Genomic DNA, 22,404 nt, shown 5'->3' with positions numbered 1-22,404 from the left:
AGCTTTATTTTGGTAACATGGTGATTGGGTTATGCAAAACACAACCAAAATGTTGTGACATGTTGTAGAGATCATAAAGAAACAGTTGCAATTAAATCAAATGAAAAAGATATAAAGTTATACTAGCGTTGGTTTGATTTCCTGTATTGATTCAACCCATTCAAATCTGCCATAGTTTTTTGTTACTGAAGCAAATATCTTTACAAAAACATTCATTTTCTCCAATAAACTTTTTCTAAATATTATATCATATTTTGTTAAGCTTACATGAAATATTTGAAGGGTTTTTTTACGGCAAAATGCTCAAAAACAATTGCTGTGCTAATCATGTTAGCATTTCAATGGGGGTTTCTATGCTGTGTTAGCATAACACTAATAGACACATTAAATAAATAAAAAATAAATAAATAAAACATTTTATTGCAGAATTATTTAGAAGCAAACAAAGACTGACATGTTGATTTTGTTTTTCAGTAGACCCCCCAAAAATGGAGAAAATTGAGAAAAAAAACACTCCTTTAAGTGGCATTTTGTCAACTTCCATGATTGTTTGGTCAAACAACATAAACAAAATATGTTTTATATCAAAATGATGTTGTTTTTTATAATGTCAATAAAGAACCAGTTAAAATAACATCAAATGAAATATGTTTTTATAGTAGTGTCGTTTTGTGTTGCTTTACTGTATTGTCCTTTCACACTTGCCATAGTTTTGTTACAGAGACATAGTTGGTGTGCAGTATTCCTAAAAAGATGTTCATTTTGACCTCTAAACCTGCTATATTATATTATTTTGTAAGTATGATGCAGCTTACATGTCAGTGTTACTGAATTAGTTTGCGGTTTTTATTCTAAAGTGTTTAAAACCTATTGTACTCATCGTGTTAGCATGTAATGTCACGTTAGCATGAATGCTAATCACTAAGGATATTGTGCAGTGCATATTTGAATGAATACATTTTATTGTGGAATTTAGAAGCAAGCAAAGACTGGAATGTAGAGTTTGTGTGTTAATTTGACAAGGAAGAGACTAAAATAGACAGTAAGAAACATTAATAACAAATGTGTAAAAGCTATCTTTACGTTTAAGCAGTAGGTGAACTACCCTATTTATAATGTAGTTTTGCATCGTGTTCAGTGGCCTTACTGTGTGCGTTTGAGAACAACAAGCCAATCTTTGTGCTGTGAAAGATGAGCTCATCTTTTTGTTTGTCTAACAAAACCTCTGTGCAGAGCTGCAACATGCTGACACATCTCTGTCCTTCATCGACGCTGCACCACTGAGTCAGAGGACGCCTGAACGGCATCAATATCGTACGTTCACACCACTGAAGTAACAACCAAAGACTTTCAAACGTGATTTTCTTTGTATTCTTTATTGAGACTTCATTCAAGTCATGTTTAACTGTGGATTAGGGCCGGGCTGTCCAAAGTTTTTCCACTTGGATAGTATGTAAAGCAAATACAGGTTCATTCACGTAAAATTTTGATTTTATACTTTTTTTTAAATAACTGCAGATTTTTAATATTTGCTGTTGTTGTTTTTGTTTTTTAGCTTTTCCCGTTAATTATATTTATTACGTCTTGGCTTGTTGGAGTTGTGGCGTGACCCCAGTATGCAGAGATAGGACCAGACTGCAGGTAAAATGTTTCATAATGATGACCAATCATGTGCCGTAACAAACACAAGCATAATACTCCTACCCAAGACAGACACTACAGACCAGACTAAATAATCAATCAAATAATCGAACATGAACATAAATAAGACAATAAAACAGGAACTAAGGCGTATAATTAGAATGAAACAAACTGACTGGCAGACTAAAACACAGCGATGAAATATGAAAAAAATAAAACATAAAAAATACACAAATAATGAAGAAAATTCATTCATTTCTACCACTTATCCTCACGGGGGGTGCTGGAGCCTATCCCAGCTGTCTTTGGGCGAGAGGCCGGGTACACCCTGGACTGGTCGCCAGCCAATCAAAGGGCACATATAGACAAACAACCATTCACACTCACATTCATACCTATGGACAATTTGGAGTCGCCAATTAACCTAGCATGTTTTTGGAATGTCGGAGGAAACCTAAAAGAAAATAAAAATAAAAATTATATCAGAAAGGCAGGAAGTGAACAAATGTGACTGATTGTAAAAGTAAGATGGAGGGATAGGATTTAATGAGCTTTGCTTCTTTCTACTCCTTTTGGACATGTGGAACTGTGAATTTATTATTTGATGCACTCAATTGTAATCTGATGCATGTTCAAATTAAATTAAACCATTGCCATATTTTTAGAATGTGCTGACGGCCAATAAAGGAACAAATGGCCCCGGGCATACATATGAAAAATTGACGTTTTGCCTAAACCTGACATCAGCAAAATGTCCGAAAATTCACACAGAGAGCAGCACAAACTGGGTCTAACAAGGACAGAAAAACGCTGCACAACTGTGCAAGAGAGTGTGTAGTTTAAGACAAAGATGCCTCACAGCTGCACTAAATAGTAGCCATCAAACACCAGTGTCAGTATCAACAGTGAAGCGGCGACTTCAGGATGCTGGACTTCATAGCAGGACTGCCAAGAAAAAGCCATATCTCAGACTGGACAAAAACATTTCCAAGTCATCCCAAACTTTGGAGCGTTAGTGTACATATGTTTTGCATGTAGACCGGTGCTAGCAGCTGGTAACCGTTCCCTGCAAAGTGAAGCCAGGCAGCATCATATTGTTCTTGCAGCTCAGCAAACAGACTGCTTGGACATGTAGATCTACTCAAGTCAGCTCAAATTGCATTTGTTTTGGAAGCAACAGCATGACAAGTAGCCAAGTAATTACATCTCACGCCCCCGCAAGGGGACCAGGTGATTAGCATTTCATTTCTTCAGCCACCTTTCACAGCAACGTGATGAAAAACTGCATGTTGCAAAGGAAGGATTTACGATCGCAGTGGCGTGCAAGGTGGTTTATGAGAAGACGCTGTGGCAAGAAAAGGAAGGCCTGTCCCATCTTGTTCAGTCAGTCATTGGTTGGTCTGGCAGTGATTACACAACAAGCTCCTTAAACTAATATCACATTTCGTCATGACCCTTTTTCAACTGTACAAAGCGGAAATTAACATAAGTGGTATTTGCATGAAACAACCACACTAAAGTCTAATGCGTGTGAAGGGGAAATTCTCGACAGGTTTCGCAATCGACAAGAGACAAGACAAGTATTTTGAGAACAGGCACAATTGAATACAATTTTCATGCAAAGAGACAACCTGAAGAGACTAACTAACTAACTTCTACATATCCTAAAATGTCAGAACGTCCAAGGCTGTGACACTAATGTGCGTCATAGCAGAAATACATAATATATGGATGTTAGTTTGCGATTGGCTAGCAACCAGTCCACGGTGTACCCCGCCCAAAGTCAGCTGGGATAGGCTCCAGCACACACTCATGACTTCAAAAATGGATGGATGTTAGTGTTTAATTATGAGTAATATTATATATAAATGTATTTAATATATATATACACTACCGCTCAAAAGTTTGGGATCACTGGTGTAGTGTGTGTGTATATATACATATATATACATATATATACATATAATCAGATGGAATAATGGAAACCAAACCTGTCCTTGCAATGACAATATTTTCATGACATATTTTTCTGACACTTTACAAAAGTAAAATACGGAGAAACTAAGAAAAATTGTGCAAACCAAAAATTCAGATTTAAGGGGAAAATACCAGCAAAGGGGCTGCACAGCGGACGAGTGGTGAGCGCGCACACCTCGAGTTCAATCCCACCCTCGGCCATCTCTGTGTGGAGTTTGCATGTTCTCCCCGTGCATGCGTGGGTTTTTTCCGGGTACTCCGGTTTCCTCCCACATTCCAAAAACATGCTAGGTTAATTGGCGACTCCAAATTGTCCATAGGTATGAATGTGAGTGTGAATGGTTGTTTGTCTGTATGTGCCCTGTGATTGGCTGGCCACCAGTCCAGGGTGTACCCCGCCTCTCACCCGAAGACAGCTGGGATAGGCTCCAGCACCCCTGTGACCCTTGTGAGGATAAGTGGTAGAAAATAATGAATGAATGAATACACCACAAAAGCCCCTTTTCTGTTTGGATGCTCATTTGGATGCACTTACTTCCTGTTTACCTCCTGCTTTGCAATTATCACCCACACCTGTTTCTAGGTTCAGGTGTAGTTCAGGTGTGTGCTTCACCCTTTTGTTGGATCATTGTCGTTTTGTGTTTGTGCTTCATGCATGCCAGATCGGATGAAAACTCCATGTTCATCTCTTCATCTAATTAAAAAACTGTTTTTAAGTTGTACTGTGCAGAGATGAACTTCCTTCTGCACTTGTGTGACAGGTACAAATATCAAAAAGGTTGATGCCCCCCTTTACCTCCAGCAAGTCAGCCAGTTAAAGGTAAGTACCAAATGTATGATCGAATACGGTATACACAGGTTAGCTTCTTTTTACACTTGCTTTGACATAAATCATTGATTTGTTTTCACTTTTAAATTTGGATGCTTAAATGTTCTCAAAAAATGTTGGTGGCATTTTAAGCTGATTTGTGGTGCTGTTGAATTCCATTGGGAGTTGTGGGCGTGCGTATGCTGGGGGTCTACTTTCTGATGGATGGCCTTCAGTCCTAACATGTAAACACTTCAGGAAATGAACTAAAAAAAAAAAGAAAAGGTGCACATCTGGAAGTGCTTTCTGCAATGGGGTCATCAGGCAGACCCCCCTCCTCCCACCATTGCTACACAATAGTCACTTTCACAAATAGACACATTCAAATGTGAGATAAGCGAGTGTGCGGGGGAGATTTGTGGCTTGCTGAAAAACCAACCTACCACAGCGTTAAGATGAATTTGGGCTCCAAATGAAGTAGTAATGAAACACTCCAAAATACACTTTATGTCTGAGCTTTTCTTTTGGGGGTGTCGTTGTCATCTGAGAAAAAAAGAGCATCATGTGACCGTTTGCTTTTGTGTGGCTGGACCGCCTCTTGTTGTTACCTAGGCAGCCTACACTGACTGACTGACTGCCAAAAACTCCTGAATGACTGCCCACTTGACTTGAAGAACCACTTGCTGTTTCGGCAAAGGCTCTCAAAGTTTAATTCCCTTAGAAATTGTGTGTGAAAGCGCTTTAATGCTGTTTCCAAGCCAAAATACCAAAGAAAGGAATGAAGGAAAGGAATGAATTAGGGGCGATAATTCTGGTTAGTACATCAGTGAAGTACGAGGACTCCTGAATACTGTAGCTAGTCAAAGAGAAAAGAGAATTGTGGTTGCTTATGCTCAGGAAAGCACTGCAAGCACACGTTCCAGCGGTTCTAGTGCTGACAGTGATTCCAGTGGTTCAATTTGGACTAGTGGGTCTCAGGAGTTTGAGCAGTTCTTCTGGGTCCAAGTGGTTGCAGTTGGTCCAGTATTTTTAATGGATCCAGTGGTTATTGTGCTTTGAGCGGTTCTAGGGGTTGCTGTGGTTCCATTTAGTCCAGTGGTTCTTGTGGTTTTACTGGTTGTAGTAGTAGTGATTCTAGTTGTTCTAGTGGTTCCAGGGGTTTTGTTTGGTCCAGTGGTTCTAGTCATTTTACTGGTTCTAGGAATTTCAGTGGTTCTGGTGGCTTTAGGACCCTTTTGAGGCTTCAGTGGTTCTAGTGTTTCCAGTTGGCACAGTTGTTCTAGTGCAGGGGTGCTCATTAAGTCGATCGCGAGCTACCGGTCGATCGCGGAGGTGGTACTGGTCGATCGCTGGTCGATCGCGGCGTGACGTTAAAAAAAATATCATCCCAGCATTAATGCCGTCACTTGATTGATATACAGGGCAGCCATTCAGATGACAACTGAATGTTGCCCTTCGGGCGACCAATCAAATCAAACAACGTCTCTAAGTGCAGCAGAACTTACGATGTCAGCCTATCATCCATCGCCGTTACTTGATTGACATACAGGACAACCAGTCAGATGACAACTGAATTTTGACCTTTAGGTCACCGCTCATGCGTAAACAACGATGCAAAGTGCTAAGCTAGTCGGCGAATTGCGAGATTTTAAGCCCTCGCTAAAGTTTATGGTCACTAAAATGAGTGAAGGAGCTGGACCAAGTAAAAAGGCAAAAACTGGACCAAGTAAAAAGGCAAAAAACATATCACTTCCATACGGATATGGAATATTATACGGATATTGTGATACGGATATTATCCATGACTGATAAACATTTGGAAGTGTGCTTGAGGCTGGCTATCAGCAGCTACTGTCCGGACTATGCATCCCTGGCTGGTTCAATTCAGTGCAAGTCATCAAAGTAAACTCAGGTAATTACAAAAAAAAATAATAGTTAATTATGTGTGTTTTGCAATATTGGCTCATTTGGTTATGTAAGGTACATCAACATACATTGTACGTACAAATAATCCTCAATACATTTGAAAATAAATAGATGTTTTGCATTTTTATAGTGGGTAGATCATTTTGACTCGGTCATTTTAAAAGTAGCTCGCATGCTGAAAAAGTGTGAGCACCCCTGTTCTAGTGGTTCCAGTGTTTTCCATTGGTTCAGTGGTTCTAGTGTTTTTACTTAGTTCCAGTGGTTCTAGTAGTGCCGGTGGTTCCAGTAGTTTTATTGGTTTTCCTGTTTCTAGGATTTCTTGGGGTTCTGTTGGTTTTAGCAGTTCAAGAGGGTCCAGTGGTTCTAGTGGTTGTAGTGGTTCCAGTGGCTGCCGTGATTCCAATTGGTCCAGTGTTTGTCGTGGTTTTACGTTCTCTCGTAGCTCTTCTTTGGCAAGAGCCAATCACGAGCTATCAGTGCATTCACGACGAGCAGGATGCCATTACTCAATATAACAGTGTCACTGGCTGTGTCATCTTAGAAAAAAAAGCAAAACTCACACAACAGCTTGACCCTCAAAGGGTAGCTAGGAAATACACAATGCAAGTACCAAGTTTAAATAAATAAATCGTTTTTCCTATAATGATTTGCATCCAAGTAAAGCCCAGGTGCTGCAATGTCGTCAGCCCCCCTCTGCATGGCTCCCTCTGGTGGACAGAGGCAGCATTGCAGTGTCATCCATCCATTTTCTATGGCGCTTGTCTTCCAGTGAATGTTTTGCTTGGCCCCAATGCATTATGGGAAAACGTGAAAATATGTTTAATTTTAAACTCATATGTTTCCTCACTATTTTTGAGTGTTAAGCTACTGTGTGATGATTTTAGTGTTCTTTGTAAGATGACACCGTCAGTCAGACTCTAATGACCTCCTGCGATTTCCAATGGATTGACAAGCTTGTCGAGACTATCATTGGCTCCTGTCAACACGGACTCATATGTGTGTATGTGGCTTATATATGTACAATTTTTTTTCCTCTAGATTTAGTGGGTGCTGCTGATTCTGATTTACGGTAATATGAATCATTTAATGGAACAAATTCTATACTAATTAAAGTTTGAAATGGAGGTCAGTCATTTTGGTAATTGTTAGGCTAGCAGAGAAGGCTTTGCTGGACTTGACTGCACCCCAGTGATTTTATTTAAATAAAGAAAGGGTTACTGTGCTTACTAGTGTGTGTAGTGTATTTTATAAGCCCCTAAAATGAGCATGAAGGACTGGGAAAACGAGAACTCATTCATTTTCAACAGTATTGTCTCATGATCTCTAAAATTTAATGAATTGGCGTCTGAGCGAGTTTCTTCCATCGATATTCTTAGCTATTGTCTAAATATGATGTGAGGTGGCACTAAGAAGGAAGAAGCCACTTTACATTCCAACTTTCCTGTTATTTGAAGAGACACACCCTGTGCCATTTTGTACAAAATTATAGTGTTCAGTGACACAATCTTTCCATGTGACTATTTTTACTAAATCAACTGACACACCTAGCATCAGTAATGTACCAGACAGAACACGAGGAAGTCATTTTTATATGGCAACATCTCAGTTTATTCCACATTTTCAAAAATACACACAGCATAATTGAAACCCATACAAATATAAATTGTGAGTCATGTGGTTGCATTACACATTGCTTCACATGAATGTAGACATTCAAACATCGCAGTCTTGAGGCTGCAGGTCCACAGGAAAATGTTACACGGATTGTCATACAGTGAATACCTGCATATCCACCATTTGGTCAAAAATTGTTCAAATTCCTTTGAAAATAGGCAATTTTTCCACAGAAAACATCTGTAATAATTTGCCAACACATGGTAATACAGTTCAAATGTTCAGCATACATGTTCTTGTTCTTTACATTTGTTTTTAGACTTTTCCTCAAGTCGCACTTTGTTTATTGGTCCTTGAGCACCCCACAGACTATAATAAAAACGTTTATTTGTCTACATAAACAAAAGTTTCGACAATCAATCCTCAAAACTTGCAGAAAGGTGAACACAAGTTTGTTTGTGATAGTAAGGCAAGCAGCGTGCAATATGGAGATGAAGCTGAGAGAAACGCCTTCTCTATCCTACTAGCCTCTGTCACTAGCGTGATGACCAGGCTAAAGGCGACACCGTGACTCCCATCCATTCATGGATCATCTGACATTATCTTTCAACAGTGGTGAGTACCTATACATTTAAACTTTAAATGTGTTCAATAAGTGTGTGAGGCATAAGTCAGGGCTACGAGTGAACAATGGCAAATGAAGATAGATTGTCAAGCTACTGGTAGATATTGGAGGGGGAAGGAGCAGCCGTGTGTAGCGTAGTTCATTGGCCAAATGTGTTGGGAAAGGGAACTGTTGGTCACCGTGGTCCCCCATTTGTTTTTCCCTTTCAACGTAACAGAAAATGAACAGGACAAATGGACATGACGTTAAGCTCAAGCAATATAAAATGGTCCTTTTTAGTGAGTAAAAAGTTCTTCACATTTGAGTTTAAGTCACTTAAGTTAGTTGGTTACAACTAAAAGAAAGGCCTTGCTGTAACCCAACAAGTCAAACAAATCATTGGACAAAATCAGATGTTAGGCAGCTTTGTCGGCTTCTGCTGTACGGCATAAACACTACCGCTCAAAAGTTTGGGATCACTTGCAAATTTCTCTGTTTTCCAAAGAAAAACAAATTTTCATGCATTTCACAAACAATGAATCAGATGATTTTCAAAGAAGGATCTCCATTTTTGTATAGAGGCCTACTATCAACAACTGTCAGTCCTCTGCATCAATCTCCTGGTATGGCTGCTAATCCAAGTTCATCATTTTATAAGGCTAATAGATGATTAGAAAAGCCATCTAAAAATCTAAACTAAAATCCCTTCAGAGAGCACCACAAACTGAGTCTAACAAGGACAGAAAAACGATGCACAACTGTGCAAGAGAGTGTGTAGTTCAAGACAAAGATGCCTCACAGCTGCACTAAATAGTAGCCATCAAACACCAGTGTCAGTATCAACAGTGAAGCGGCGACTTCAGGATGCTGGACTTCATAGCAGGACTGCCAAGAAAAAGCCATATCTCAGACTGGACAAAAACATTTCCAAGTCATCCCAAACTTTTGAGTGGTAGTGTAGATGCTTCAGCTAGCTTTGCTAAGTTTACGGAATAAAGCCCATCAGGATGTCTCTAACACAGGTCACACAACAGTTAGCCCCTTAGCCTTAATGCTAACAGCCACATATGTCCATCAAAACTGTGCCTAATAAATCCATATTGACCAGAATATAAGATAATATTTTCTACCCAGGGTCTTAAAATGGTTGTTTTTCGAGATTTTTACATGCAGACACCAGAAGGTGGCACAAACTAATTTCCCCCAAAGGAGTCAGCGCTTTTCTTCCCGTCACTCACGCATTCCAGGCTCCTGGAGAGATGCGGCCACCAAACAGAGACTGATGTTGAACGTGTGATACAGAATATTTTGAATAATAGGGGTCGTCTTATATTGGGTCCAACATGTTAATAAAGCATCAGAGAAATGTAGTGATTATTTGCTATGAAATCTGTGTGCCATTTTGCCATTTGCAGATGCTGATAAATAATTCCTTTTTAAATAAATGCATCTTAAGATGAAGAATGTTAAACAGTTGCAGTTGTGCTGCCATTAAGAGTCACTGTATGTGATTAAAGGCACAGCGAGGGCATGAAGGCTGGTCCACGTTGGCAGGATCACAACACTAAGCCATCCACATTGCAGTACAGAACCTCGTTGTGTTGCGCTTGACCCAGCTGCCGGTGAAACTGCCCTTGTTTCTGGGTCCTCCAGCAGCGGATGTTGTGTCCAAGTGTGATACTCTTTACACTGGGGAGCTGGGAGAGCAGATTATTTGGTAAGGAAGCCACCCCTGAGCCGGATAACTTCAGCTCTTGCAGACCGTCCAGGCCACCGAAAATGTCCGGGTTCAGCGTCTTCAAATTTGGATTGTTGGACAGATCCAAGACCTGGAGGCTCTGGAGGCCCTTCAAACCATGTGCTTCAATTGCCTGAAGTTGCGGAAGGCCACTGAGGGATAAGTAAACCAAATCTTTCAGGTAAGCAAAGTCCCCGTCTTTGATGACGCTGATAGGGTTGCCATCCAGATTGAGGTACCTCAGTATCTTGAGACCTGCCAATTGCGGTACGCTCGAAAGGCAGTTTGCCGTCAGATTCAAGCTCTGAATCTGCACAAATTTCCCGTGCGGCATCGCCAAAATGGATGTGAGCTCGTTATGCGACAGATCCACGCAGACGGGCTTGCCCTTAACTTTGGCAGCAAAGGCGTTCATGTCGAAGTCTCGGAATCTGTTGTAGCTGAGGTCAACTTCAGCCAGAGGGAGGCCAAAGAAGCAGCCAGGAGGGAGGCTCTCCAATTGGTTGTGGCTAAGATCCAGAGTCTCCAGGTAACGCAGTTTAGACAAAGCACTGGGACTTACCTGGAAAACATCAGCAAGATAAGAAATTACATAAAAAATCTAAAATAACAAAAATTATGAAATCAGAGCCGTAAAACATTCTGTTTTTATTTGCCTGTGCCTTTTATGTAGAACCCAGTAAATGCAGAATATTGCAAAAACTGTCTGAGCTTCCCGCCCTGGTCCTTCATAGCGAAATACCAGCCTCTGATCACATTGCTAAACCTGGGAAATTTGCAGGTCAGATTCCTCTTCTCATTCTGCGTCAATGCTTTTCACACAGACCATAAACCCAGGGGGAAAAGTGCTCAATTTCGGCCATTAAAAGTCAGTTTGACTACAGTTATTAGCCTCTTGCACACAGTGTTCCGGCTAAATTGCTGCATAAAAGCAATCATATTCTGCATTTATCTTTGTCAAAAAGGCCCAGATGTGTGACAACTGTCATATAGTGACAGTTAATTAGCAGTGTGTGTCGCACAGCATGTGACAGGCGTGGCCAGACATTTCTAGGGAGTGAATACAGGGACATGGAGTCTTGAGCAGAACTGACAAGTCAAACCAGAGTCTGGATATGTTTACATTTTTGCCCCTTAGCCTGTGCCAGGCATCAGTCGCACAAGCACAGGCAAAAACACTGAGAAACAGAACGCCATGCATATAATCAGCATAGTTATCTGACTGATTAGACCCAGGCTGTTCATGCTTCATGTTCTGGATCACAGCAACAGATAACGCTTGTTGGTTCACATTCATTGAAGTCAGGTTAGACAAGGTTAGTTCCATTTTTACCATAACATTTAAAGCATGTGAATTAAGACATACATAAAAATAGGGGTGTCAACAGATGCGTGATTCACTTTTTAAGAGACTTAAACTAGCTAGATGCAACAAAATGCAGATTTGGGAGTGTACCAGTGGCCTGTAACGCTATTGTTTTAACTCTACAGTCTGTTTGGACTTACTCACCATTGTAATGTGGTTGCTACTCAGGTCCAAGCTAACCAGGGTGGTATACCCAGGACCTGCTAGCATGGTGTCACTGAGCGGACCCATGGCGTTGGAGGACAAGTCTAGATACGCAGTGTCCAGCGGGATGGGGACTGGCATGGAGACCCTGGGACCCAAACCTCTGCAATCAACTCTTGTCAAGCTGAAGCTGTCGAACAGGCCGAAGTTTTCCACCTCGCAGTGGCAGCCGGGGTGGCAGTTCTTGATCGAGGTAGCGCTTGCTGCCAGCAGCAGCAGCAGACCGAGCCACTGGAAGAGCTCCATTATGGTCTGGAAACAGAGTACATTATTTAGAAGCATGTCCCAAACATATGAGGTCAGACATGTCATGTAGGGACAAGATTGTACATTGTCCTGGCTGCTCAGGATATTCAGGATATACAGGAACTACAGTGCAAGAAGGACACGCAGCATGCCAATGCATTTTGTTTTACCATCAACACCTCCTTGCAAGTTGCAGTGGTGAGTACACAAGCTGTTTTGTAACTTGCATGACAGTAATACCTTGTTTATCTGGTTAATTGGTTCCACACCCAACTCTCAAAGTGGGACTCGCTATTGATAAATGGTATATTTTCGTAGTTACACCATAGAGCCCTCCAGACATGAAATAATAATAATAATACATTTTGTATTTTGTATAGCGCTTTTCAAGATACTCAAAGACACTTTACAAAAGAATGAAGTTGAATAGAGCAAGTAAACAGAATAAAAGACACACCAAAATACAACATTCATTGGTTAGTACACAGTTAAAAAAGCGGGGCGGGTCACAGCAGTCAGATATAGAAGGTTAGACATTAAAAACAGATTTAAAGAGGTGGGTTTTTAGTCGTTTTTTGAAGGTGGGAAGGTCAGGGCAAGCACAGAGTGAGTGGGGCAAAGAGTTCCAGAGAGTGGGGGCAGCGATGGAGAAGGCTCTGTCTCCATCGCTGCCCCCAACACCCCAATATAGTAGACAATAATGAGAAAAATAGGAATCATTGGAAAAAAACACAATATAGACTCACTCCTACTTCCAGAAGTGGCTATTGTCTCCTCAATGTCACATTACTGACACCTAATAACCAGTCTAGAGCGCGACATATCACAAGGTGTCCTACAATGCATTTTCAGATTGCTGTGTTTGTTTTTTCTATGCTATATTTAATTAAATTTAATTTAGAACCAAAATTCATTTAAAAATCTAATTTGCATAATGTTGACTATTAATAAAGCAGTATTCAACCTCAAATTAGAATATTTTTAAAAACCGTGAGAGAGTGAAGACTCGAAATTGAAATTGCATAAAAAATGCGTCGACTCACCTTCTGCAAGCCGTTTCCTACCTGTCACTCCTACAAGTCCTCAAAGGGTGAAATTTTATTATAGAGCAGAGTACACGCACTTTTTACACTCCACAACTAAATCCCCGTCTCATTCAAACACACACACAACTTTATTGTGTTGTGAATGCAAGCAATTAAAGTGCTGCCCATATTAGACTTAACTGCTCATTCAAGCCAAACAAGACAAGCTACTTCGCTGGGAATCATAAAACAAAGCAGCAGAAGAAAGTCAACTATTTACACGAGAACAATATCTGCTGGTCAATTGACAGGGAAAAATGATTAAATACACCCAACAGCCTTACTTGTGTTTGCTCTCTCTCTCTGTCTTCTGCGCTTGGTTGTGTTCAAGTGAGAGGTCTACAGAGCTCAACCCTTTAACTTAGAAAGAAAAAAAAAAGTGCGCTCACTCGGTTGAATATGAAAACCAGAGGTTAAGAGTTGTGTAACGAAGGGGAAATGAAGAGTCATGCTTAAAGTCGCCCCACTATGACACAGCGGCTTCAAGATAAAACCGACACTCTTGTGTGAGGAAAATACAATCATTTAAAGTTATATCTTAAATAGCTGCAGAAATATTACAAGAACAATATATGGGAGAGGACTGGGTAAACAAAGTCCAACCCTTCAAAGAAACCCATTGGTTCGCTCAGTAGACAATAAAAAATGCACTCTGTGACAGGTTATTAAATGTATAGAACAGATATTAAGGTTATTTATGAGGCATTATGTAACAGTCCGAGCACCACCAGTAGGTCAACATTCACTGCAGCTCAAAGTCCGCTTCTAACTGCACCTTATGTGTCTCTTTTGACCCCTGAAATCCAAACTGTCGACGTACGCAGCAAGCTGGTTCCTGTCATTGTTGCAGCCACTCAACTCAATATCAAACAGAAACAAATGTTGGCCTTTTCTGTATCAACAGCTTTCTACACTCACGACAATCTCGCACACGCAGGAATATTTTCTAGTTGACCTCTTCAGTATATCACAGCAATATTTGAAAATACACTCCCCCAAAGGACAAACCACATCACTGGTCAAAAAATGCATCAGCACAGTGCAGGCTGACATGAAGGGAGGAGAAATACTGCGCTCGGTCAAGTGAAGGAACAAACTAAGGGCGTCTCGGTCTGATAGCAGCAAAGAAGCAAGTATCAGATTATGTGGGCCTGCATTTAAAATCTAAAATAAAGATATTTTTGGGGAGGGATTGAAAAACAAATTAAACGTCCAAACTGTAAAGTCATCTAGTACTGCCATCTGGTATCCAGAATACTACATACGACTTGTCTTTCATTCATTCAGTCATTTTCTACCGCTTATCCTCACAAGGGTCTCGGGCATGCCAGAGCCTATCCCAGCTATATTTGGGCGAGAGGCGGGGTACACCCTGGACTGGTGGCCAGCCAATCACAGGGCACATACATATAGACAACCATTCACACTCACATTCATACCTATGGACAATTTGGAGTCGCCAATTAACCTAGCATGTTTTTGGAATGTGGGAGAAAACCCACGCATGCACGGGGAGAACATGCAAACTCCACACAGAGATGGCCGAGGGTGGAATCGAACAAGGGGCTCTCCTAGCTGTGTGGCCTACGCGCTAACCACTCGGCCAAAGTGCAGCCCGACTTGTCTTTCAATATTTTTATTTTCATTAAATGCAGTAAGCGGCTGCACGGCGGTCGAGTGGTTAGCGAACAGACCTCACAGCTAGGAGACCCAAGTTCGATTCCACTCTCTGGCATCTCTGGTGGAGTTGCATGCGTGTTTTTTCTCCGGGTACTCCGGTTTCCTCCCACATTCCAAAAACATGCTAGGTTAATTGGCGACTCCAAATTGTCCATAGGTATGAATGTGAGTGTGAATGGTTGTTTGTCTATATGTGCCCTGTGACTGGCTGGCCACCAGTCCAGGGTGTACCCCGCCTCTCGCCCGAAGACAGCTGGGATAGGCTCCAGCATCCCCCGTGACTCTCGTGAGGATAAGCGGTAGAAAATGAATGAATGAATGAATAAATGCAGTTAGCGAGGGAGCGCTGTCCAAACCCCACGATGAAATACTGGCTGTTTTGACCTAAAAACATTTCCATGTGGACAGTCCCTAAAGATGGGGATCTAGCAGTAAAAGAAAGTGTTAAACACAAGTGAAGAATCTGATAGTTCACCCTTCCTGTAACCCTTTAGCTCAATCTGCTCCAGCAAGAGGCTGAATGCTCCCTACCAGGTGTTACTCTTGACACCTTGCCAATAAATCTCCTTAAGAAACACCAAACAGCCTCTGGGGTTTCAAATGACACACAATTCTTCAGCGCAGCAAAGTAGTGAGAACAGTAACCTGTGAACAATCAGCGGAAACCTGTGAGGGAACGCCCATCACCTTCTCACTTTCTTAGGTGTTTTCATGCCTAGGAAAGTGGAAAAGACAACTTCCTCTGGTGATAGTCAGCCAATTGTAAACAAAATATAACTCGCAACCGTGGGCCAACAGTTGTAAAGCTCCATGAACGTAACAATTCACCTTTGTTATCAGTGCAGAGAAGGTGATTAAATGATAAGTCATCAGATTCCTCCGAATCGTGTGACGAAGGGATAAACCAAGTGCATTGAATTAATCTTTAATTGGCTCATTTTCTTTGAGACGGCTCTGATCTGTGGGCCGAAAAGGGCTCAGTTAGAAAGACGCTTCATCAGTTTCAAGTCACATTAAATGCATGACATGCATTCAAGCCTGGAGGGCTGCAATTAAACTAATGGCGGTTAAAGTGTTTTAAAAATAAAATACAATTTGGCAGCAGTGAAGCTCCTGTAGTTAGGATGGATGAAAATATTCATAGGCGTGGAGACAAAAGGAAAAAAAACAGCGACAATGATAGGGCTGCAACTCAGGATTAATTTAATAACCGATTCATCTGTCAATTTTTTCTCTCTGATTAATTGGATTTAAAACACCCACATTCTTATTTAAACTTCTCAGCAGCAACTCCTTTAAGAATGCATGAATTGACTTTTTCCCTCCCCAAAAACGAAAGAAGCAAAAATGATTGCTCTTTTCCAAAGTCAAACTGTCTTGTTTTGCCTGAAACACAAAATAATACGTCTACTTTCATGAATGACTTAGGGAATTAAAAAATCACACTGGAGAGGCTGAAATCAGGATATTTATATTACATTTTAAAATGAAACGATTAATCGATTACCACAAGAGTTATGAATTAGTTGGATAATCGATTAATCATCGCAGCTCTAATGGTTACTAGCTGTATCAACTTAATAATAGTGAACCATTGTGAATTATTTTCCCCTGAATGACAGAACCAGATTAGGACAGGGTGTCCAAACTTTTTCCACCAAGAGCCACATACTAAAAATTGTAAGGATGCAAGGGCCACTTTTCGTAAACCAACGCATGTAGATACAGTAAACCTCGGATATATCGGACTCGGATATATCGGAAATTCGCTCACAACGGACAGATAAAAAAGAACCGATTTTTCTGTAATGCATTTCCAATAAAAATTCATTGCATATATCGGATTTTTTATAATGGATTTCGCCTATTTCGGACAAAATCTCCAGTCCCGTTCCAATGCATTTCCATTAAATTTCCCTTGCATATATCGGATGGCCGCATCGTTATGCTAATCTTGTCGATGTCACTGGCTATTGTCTTTCTCCTGGCTCCAGATTTAGGACAAATATAAAAGTGAGTGACGTCAATAATACTAGCACAGCAGTGAATGAGAGCTTAACCTCACTATTGGAAATAACATAGGCCTGACGGGCGTAACAGGGCCTAGCTTAATTAACAATTTGTTATGCTCAGAGTCCAATAAAGTTAAATTCTCATTACCTTACGTCTCTTTTCATTGCCCAGTCCAGGTACATTGGAAACATAGTCAAGGAAGTGCCTTTTTATAACGGATAAAATCCGATTTACGCATATACCGGATATAAATCCGATATATGCGTAAAACGGACATTTTCCGGTATACGCATATAACGGATTTCGCTTATATCAGACAAAACCAGTGGGAACAATTGAATCTGATATATCCGAGGTTTACTGTACATTATTTTTTGCATTTATAAATATTTCAACTCTCTTCTTAAATAATCTTTTTTTCTTGTCGTTTTCCCAAACCCAACCCCCCCCAAAATAATATATAAGTATATATTACTATAAAATATATATAGTTTATCTTTAAATTTCAACTCTATGCTACTAACGCTAAACATATTTTTTTAATATTAAAACTATGACAATATTAATAATATTACAACTTTGCAACTTTTTTCTTGTTGGAATATGGCTTTTTTCCCCATAATATTTTGACTTTATACTCATAAAACGATGGATGTTTTTTTGTCATTTCTACTGTTGTTGTTCTTGTAATTAGGACTTTATTTCTGTAATATTCTGACTTTATTCTTGCAATATTTTAACTTTTTCCATTAACTTAACTTTGCAAAAATTATATTTGTTATTGTTAGATTTTCTTAAAATTGTGAGTTAAAAAACAAGTTATTTGTCCTCATAATACTACATTATTTTCATAAAAATCTGACTTTCACAGTAAATTACAACCTTTTTCTCTTGATATTTTGACTTCAATTTTGACTTTGATCTTGTAAAATTACTACAGATTTCATATTTCTAGAATGTTAAAATACTAGAATTTTTCAAGTTTCAACACAATCTGTCTAGATCAGGGGTGGGCAAACTACGGCCCGGGGGCCACATCCGGCCCGCCAAGTGTTTGAATACGGCCCGCCCGTTCTTTCCAAAGCATTTCATTTAAAGTCAACATACAAGCTGGCATCATGGCTTGAGACGACATTTTCATGGTTTGGCGGTTTTATCAATTTCGTTATTTGATGCGGTCTGTTGTTTACAAAGTGCTCTTGAAAAAAGGGACACAAGCATATAATAATAATAATACAATTAATAATAATAAATAATAATAATATAAATAATAATGCATTTATTATTATAAATTTATAATGCACTTTACATACAATAAATGATCTCAAAGTGCCCATAAAGCAGATTGCATGACACTTTTACAGATACAATTAAGATATTTTAAGATATGCCTTTATTTGTCCCTCAGTGGGGAAATTTGTAATCATTCAATCATTCCAGGTGGCCTCTTACGTGTAAAATATCGAGTCTGGCCCCTCGTCAATTTTGTTAAATCAATGCGGCCCGCCAGTCAAAAAGTTTGCCCACCCCTGGTCTAGATGCTTCTCTCAAAAGTGAATCTATCAAGTGAGACATGGGGTCAAGTTAGACACATTTAACGTTTTGGGACGTCATTAAAAACACACTTTGTGGATTCGACTTTTCCCAGGGGAAGTGACCCACCGAGTCTGGCACGTCTCCAGATCAGATTTCTTGCAGAAGTACGTGGCAAACTGCACATAAAACTTGCAGCTCACCACCGACTATCTGAAAACTCATATTCAAATAAGTGTTGACCCCGCCCCTGCAGCTGTCAATCACAGACCGGCGTGTCGGCATCACTGTTGACTAAAGTTGTACTCTTTGCTATCATTTTGTTGTTAAAAAAAAGGCCGGTCAGTGGAGTCCAGCATACCGGGGGCGGTTTCTTAAAACACTGAGGCGAATGAAACCTGATCTGACCACCGTGCTCCAGCGCTGAAGAAACTCCCCAAAGCATCCGCTCAAAGTTTTTAGCCTCTTGTAAAAAGTCAAAGTTAAGGAAACTTTCAAGGAAATTCGACGCTAGTTTACTCGCCTTTCGTCCAGCTGTCCGCGCTCTTTTTGGTCTTTTCCCCCCTCTCACTTTACCGCTCCCATTTTCCAGACCCCCCGCTGAGCAGGGCTCCTCTGTGTCCGGGTGGAGTGTGTCTCTACGCGGCTACATGAACTCCCACCGCCCGTCTGCGCCGTTACGTTCAAACTGTCACTGGAGCAAACTGTGGGACACTCGTCTGCTCCCATCCCACTTTTTTAGTACAGCAGACCACAGGCCATGGGATGGAAACATGCACACTTCCGCTCATACATTTCAAAATAAATTAAAAGGAAACACATTTTGCACTTGTAAACCTTCAAGCTCGTTTGTGTACAAACCTGCTAACGACTATTGCATAATAAGAACAATTCTCAGTTACTTGAATCTTGCGATGTGCTTTAGACCGCCAATGTGTCCCTAAATAAATTGTAATTTGAGCGCAGCTGAAGTGACCAACGCTAGAACATTTTATTTTGAAAGAATTAGACTAGATTTCCGGGGTTGGCCCATTGTCTTCGAAGTTTTCTTAGGCAACTTTCATTTTAGGCCACAAGAAGGCGCCATAAATTAAATACAAGCTAAATTATTCAATGCAGTATGTCCAGAGGTAGAGAGTTTTTAGTTGAGATAGATTATACTTTGAAGTTTTTTAAGATCCAACAATACAAAATGTAAATTCTTAAAAGTTTTCAACTGGTCAATATATATTTTTTATTTATTAACATACATACATGCAAACAGGGTGGGCCATAACTTTCCATATGTAGGAAAATGTAAAATTTATATTTTTTATGTTTCAGATCCAATTTCTATTTTTTTGGGGGGGGCGGGGGGGGCACTTAAAGGCCATAGTGTGTCAGGTGAATATACGAGACATACTGTACGTATCACCAACACCTTTACAAGCATAACTTCAACAAGTTAAAACACATGGAAAACAACAATAATCAACTATAATATAATGCAGGACATTATATAGTTTCTAAGCTTTCAAGCTTCAATCAGCAATTACTTTGTAATATTTGCTCAGAAAGTGAAAAGTAAATAAAGTACAGAAAAGTAAATATTGAGACTCGGTATAGTGTACAGTACTCTGCAACGCCTTCAAGTTAATGTGGATTTACAAATATCCGAATCTTTTCTCATTTCTCATAGAGATGTGTGAAACCTGCCTCAGCCATGAAATGTGGTGTGTTCACTGCCTGCTAGGCGCTGAGTCATCATTTCTATCCTCTATTCCTGGATGAATGCAGCGGTGTCAAGGTGTTACATTTAAGAGGCTCATGAGCTTACGTGGGATATGGGTCAACAAAGGTGGAATCACTTTGCGGCGCCATGCAGAATATGTCCGAGTGCTTTGAAAATGTCTTCAGATAGTAATTCACACATGTGGCAATGTGCTTTATAACAAAAGAGGCAGTATGACAAAAGGGAGACAGAAGGGATGCACGATAAGGCTTAGGTTTTGGTGACCTTGTGCATGTGTTTTAACAGAGCCATTGTTTCAAAATGGCACCGTGGTTGTGTGGAGCAACCCTTGTGCTCTCTTCTCAAAAGCCTCCCCGAAATGACTGACGCAGTCAAATAGGCAGCTCACCTCGAGGGGATTGGAGACGCAGAGAGAGCCCTTCGTTATCTTTAATTACACTCCACTCCACCGTTGAGGTTCAATTTCATTTACCTGCACGACCTGCTGCTCTGCTGGCGTGTAAGGGCAATTAAAAGCATGGTTCAGGTGTCTCCTGCAGTAAAGCTGAAGGCTGTTTACCAATGCATAATATGCATACACTTTAAACACTACTCACTCAATGTTAGAGGTATTTGGCTTTCGGGTGAAGTTTCAGGAGCTTATATAATGCACCATAACGAGGTGGCCGACTTGATCACAAAGGGGGCCAAAACTCAAAGCCTACTTTATGGGCAGAACTGGACAACTACTCCCCACCATTCATTATTTATCCTGAAATTTTTAACAGTTGTATATTTCTTCGTATTGAAAGCGTTAAAACCTTTATGTCCATTTAACCAACATAATTGCAGAATGTAGCACACACACAGATACGGAAAAGACAGGACATGCCCCATCCATTCATCATTTTTCTATACCGCTTATCCTCATGAGGGTCATAGGCATGCTGGAGCCTATCCCAGCTGTCTGGTGGCTGGTGGCCAGCCAATCACAGGGCACATATAGACAAACAACCATTCACACTCATATTCATACTTATTGACAATTTGGAGTCGCTAATTAGCCTAGCATGTTTTTGAAATGTGGGAGGAAACCGGGGTAACCGGAGAAAACCCACGCAGCACAGGGAGAACATGCACACAGAGATGCCCGAGTGTGGAATCGAATCCAATAATCCAGGTTGAAAAAATAGTACGTAGTTAGTATGGTCAGATTATGACAAAATGTTTCATTAGTAAGCAGCCTACCTTTTATCCTGGTTACCTGCGTGTCCAATGCCGGGATTGTAACGTACCGATATAATGCACCATTGCGATTGCATGAACGTGTGTTTGAGACTTGAACGTCTTCTGTTTTGCTTCACGCCAGCCCGCAAAGCAAGAAGATAGCCCACAGTAATGGGGCCGAATGACTTGTGGTGTCCATGCATTGCAATTGTCATCACTAACATACATTTCAATGAGTGCAAGATTTTATGCCACTATTGAAGTCATCATTTATGTTATCATTGTACAGTTATCTAGAGTAAGGAATAAGCAAGTTTTGACTACACCTCAGCTTTCCAATTGCAAACCACATAATCTTGATGGCTTATTGTATTGACCCATTACCCAAGACGTTAACCCCCCTTATTAAAGTGTGCATCAATGAAAAGGTCAATTAAAATAGGACAAAAATTGATGCAACTCTCTTGAAACAGGAAAATGATGGGAGAGTTACTCTTGGGTCTGTGCGGTGGAGCCTCACAGCTAGGGGACCCGAGTTCAATTCCACCCTCGGCCATCTCTGTGTGGAGTTTGCATGATCTCCCCGTGCATGCGTGGGTTTTCTCCGGGTACTTCGGCTTCCTCCCACATTCCAAAAACATGCTAGGTTAATTGGTGACTCCAAATTGTCCATAGGTATGAATGTGAGTGTGAATGGTTGTTTGTCTATATGTGCCCTGTCATTGGCAGGCCACCAGTCCAGGGTGGACCCCGCCTCGTGAGGATAAGCTGTAGAAAATGAATGAATGAGTTACTCTTGGTGGACCACATAGAATGAAAGGACTGACATGTACTAATGGGCAATGGCATTATTGAAAAAATTTACATACGGTACCGATAATTATTGGCCCGATATCAGCATAAAAATGTAGTTCATATCGGTATCAGATTTTTTTCCAATCATGAAAACCAATATATTTTTTAAAAAGCTGTATACAACACATCACAGGAGATATGTCGTGTTAGTATCAGTATGGGCTGATATCGGTATC

At 40.5% G+C, this 22,404-nt stretch overlaps 1 protein-coding gene and 1 long non-coding RNA gene across 3 annotated transcripts; one reads left to right on the top strand and one right to left on the bottom strand.

Moving 5' to 3' along the window:
* Positions 1–698: 698 nt before the first annotated feature.
* Positions 699–8,542, top strand: LOC131134750 (uncharacterized). The gene is made up of 5 exons (XR_009131467.1): positions 699–795; positions 1,234–1,356; positions 1,556–1,641; positions 4,380–4,438; positions 8,494–8,542. It is a non-coding gene; the product is annotated as an uncharacterized LOC131134750 (long non-coding RNA).
* tsku (tsukushi small leucine rich proteoglycan homolog (Xenopus laevis)) lies at positions 7,928–19,188 on the bottom strand. 2 transcript variants are annotated; one of them, XM_058080328.1, is made up of 3 exons: positions 18,959–19,188; positions 11,819–12,130; positions 7,928–10,870 (listed from the first exon to the last, which is right to left on the bottom strand). In XM_058080328.1, exons 2-3 carry the CDS (start codon positions 12,122–12,124, stop codon positions 10,127–10,129), a joined length of 1,050 nt encoding a protein of 349 aa, XP_057936311.1. In that variant the 5' UTR covers positions 12,125–12,130; positions 18,959–19,188; the 3' UTR covers positions 7,928–10,126. The 2 variants fall into 2 exon arrangements, with proteins under 2 accessions (XP_057936311.1, XP_057936310.1); XM_058080327.1 differs by lacking the exon at positions 18,959–19,188 and adding an exon at positions 13,494–14,520.
* Between the last annotated feature and the right edge of the window lie 3,216 nt (positions 19,189–22,404).

This window comes from Doryrhamphus excisus, chromosome 8 (genome assembly GCF_030265055.1).
Source record: "Doryrhamphus excisus isolate RoL2022-K1 chromosome 8, RoL_Dexc_1.0, whole genome shotgun sequence".
NCBI lineage: Eukaryota > Metazoa > Chordata > Actinopteri > Syngnathiformes > Syngnathidae > Doryrhamphus > Doryrhamphus excisus.
The sequence above is the reverse complement of the archived record's forward strand: the minus strand, read 5'-3'. Positions and strand labels throughout refer to the sequence as shown.

What these genes read in the sequence shown, in the direction of transcription:
- tsku (XM_058080328.1), bottom strand. Translation starts at nt 12,124, where the DNA reads ATGGAGCTCTTCCAGTGGCTCGGTCTGCTGCTGCTGCTGGCAGCAAGC. An exon ending in GTAGCAACCACATTACAATG is followed by an intron (nt 10,871 to 11,818) that starts GTGAGTAAGTCC and finishes GATGTTTTCCAG; the next exon opens with GTAAGTCCCAGTGCTTTGTC.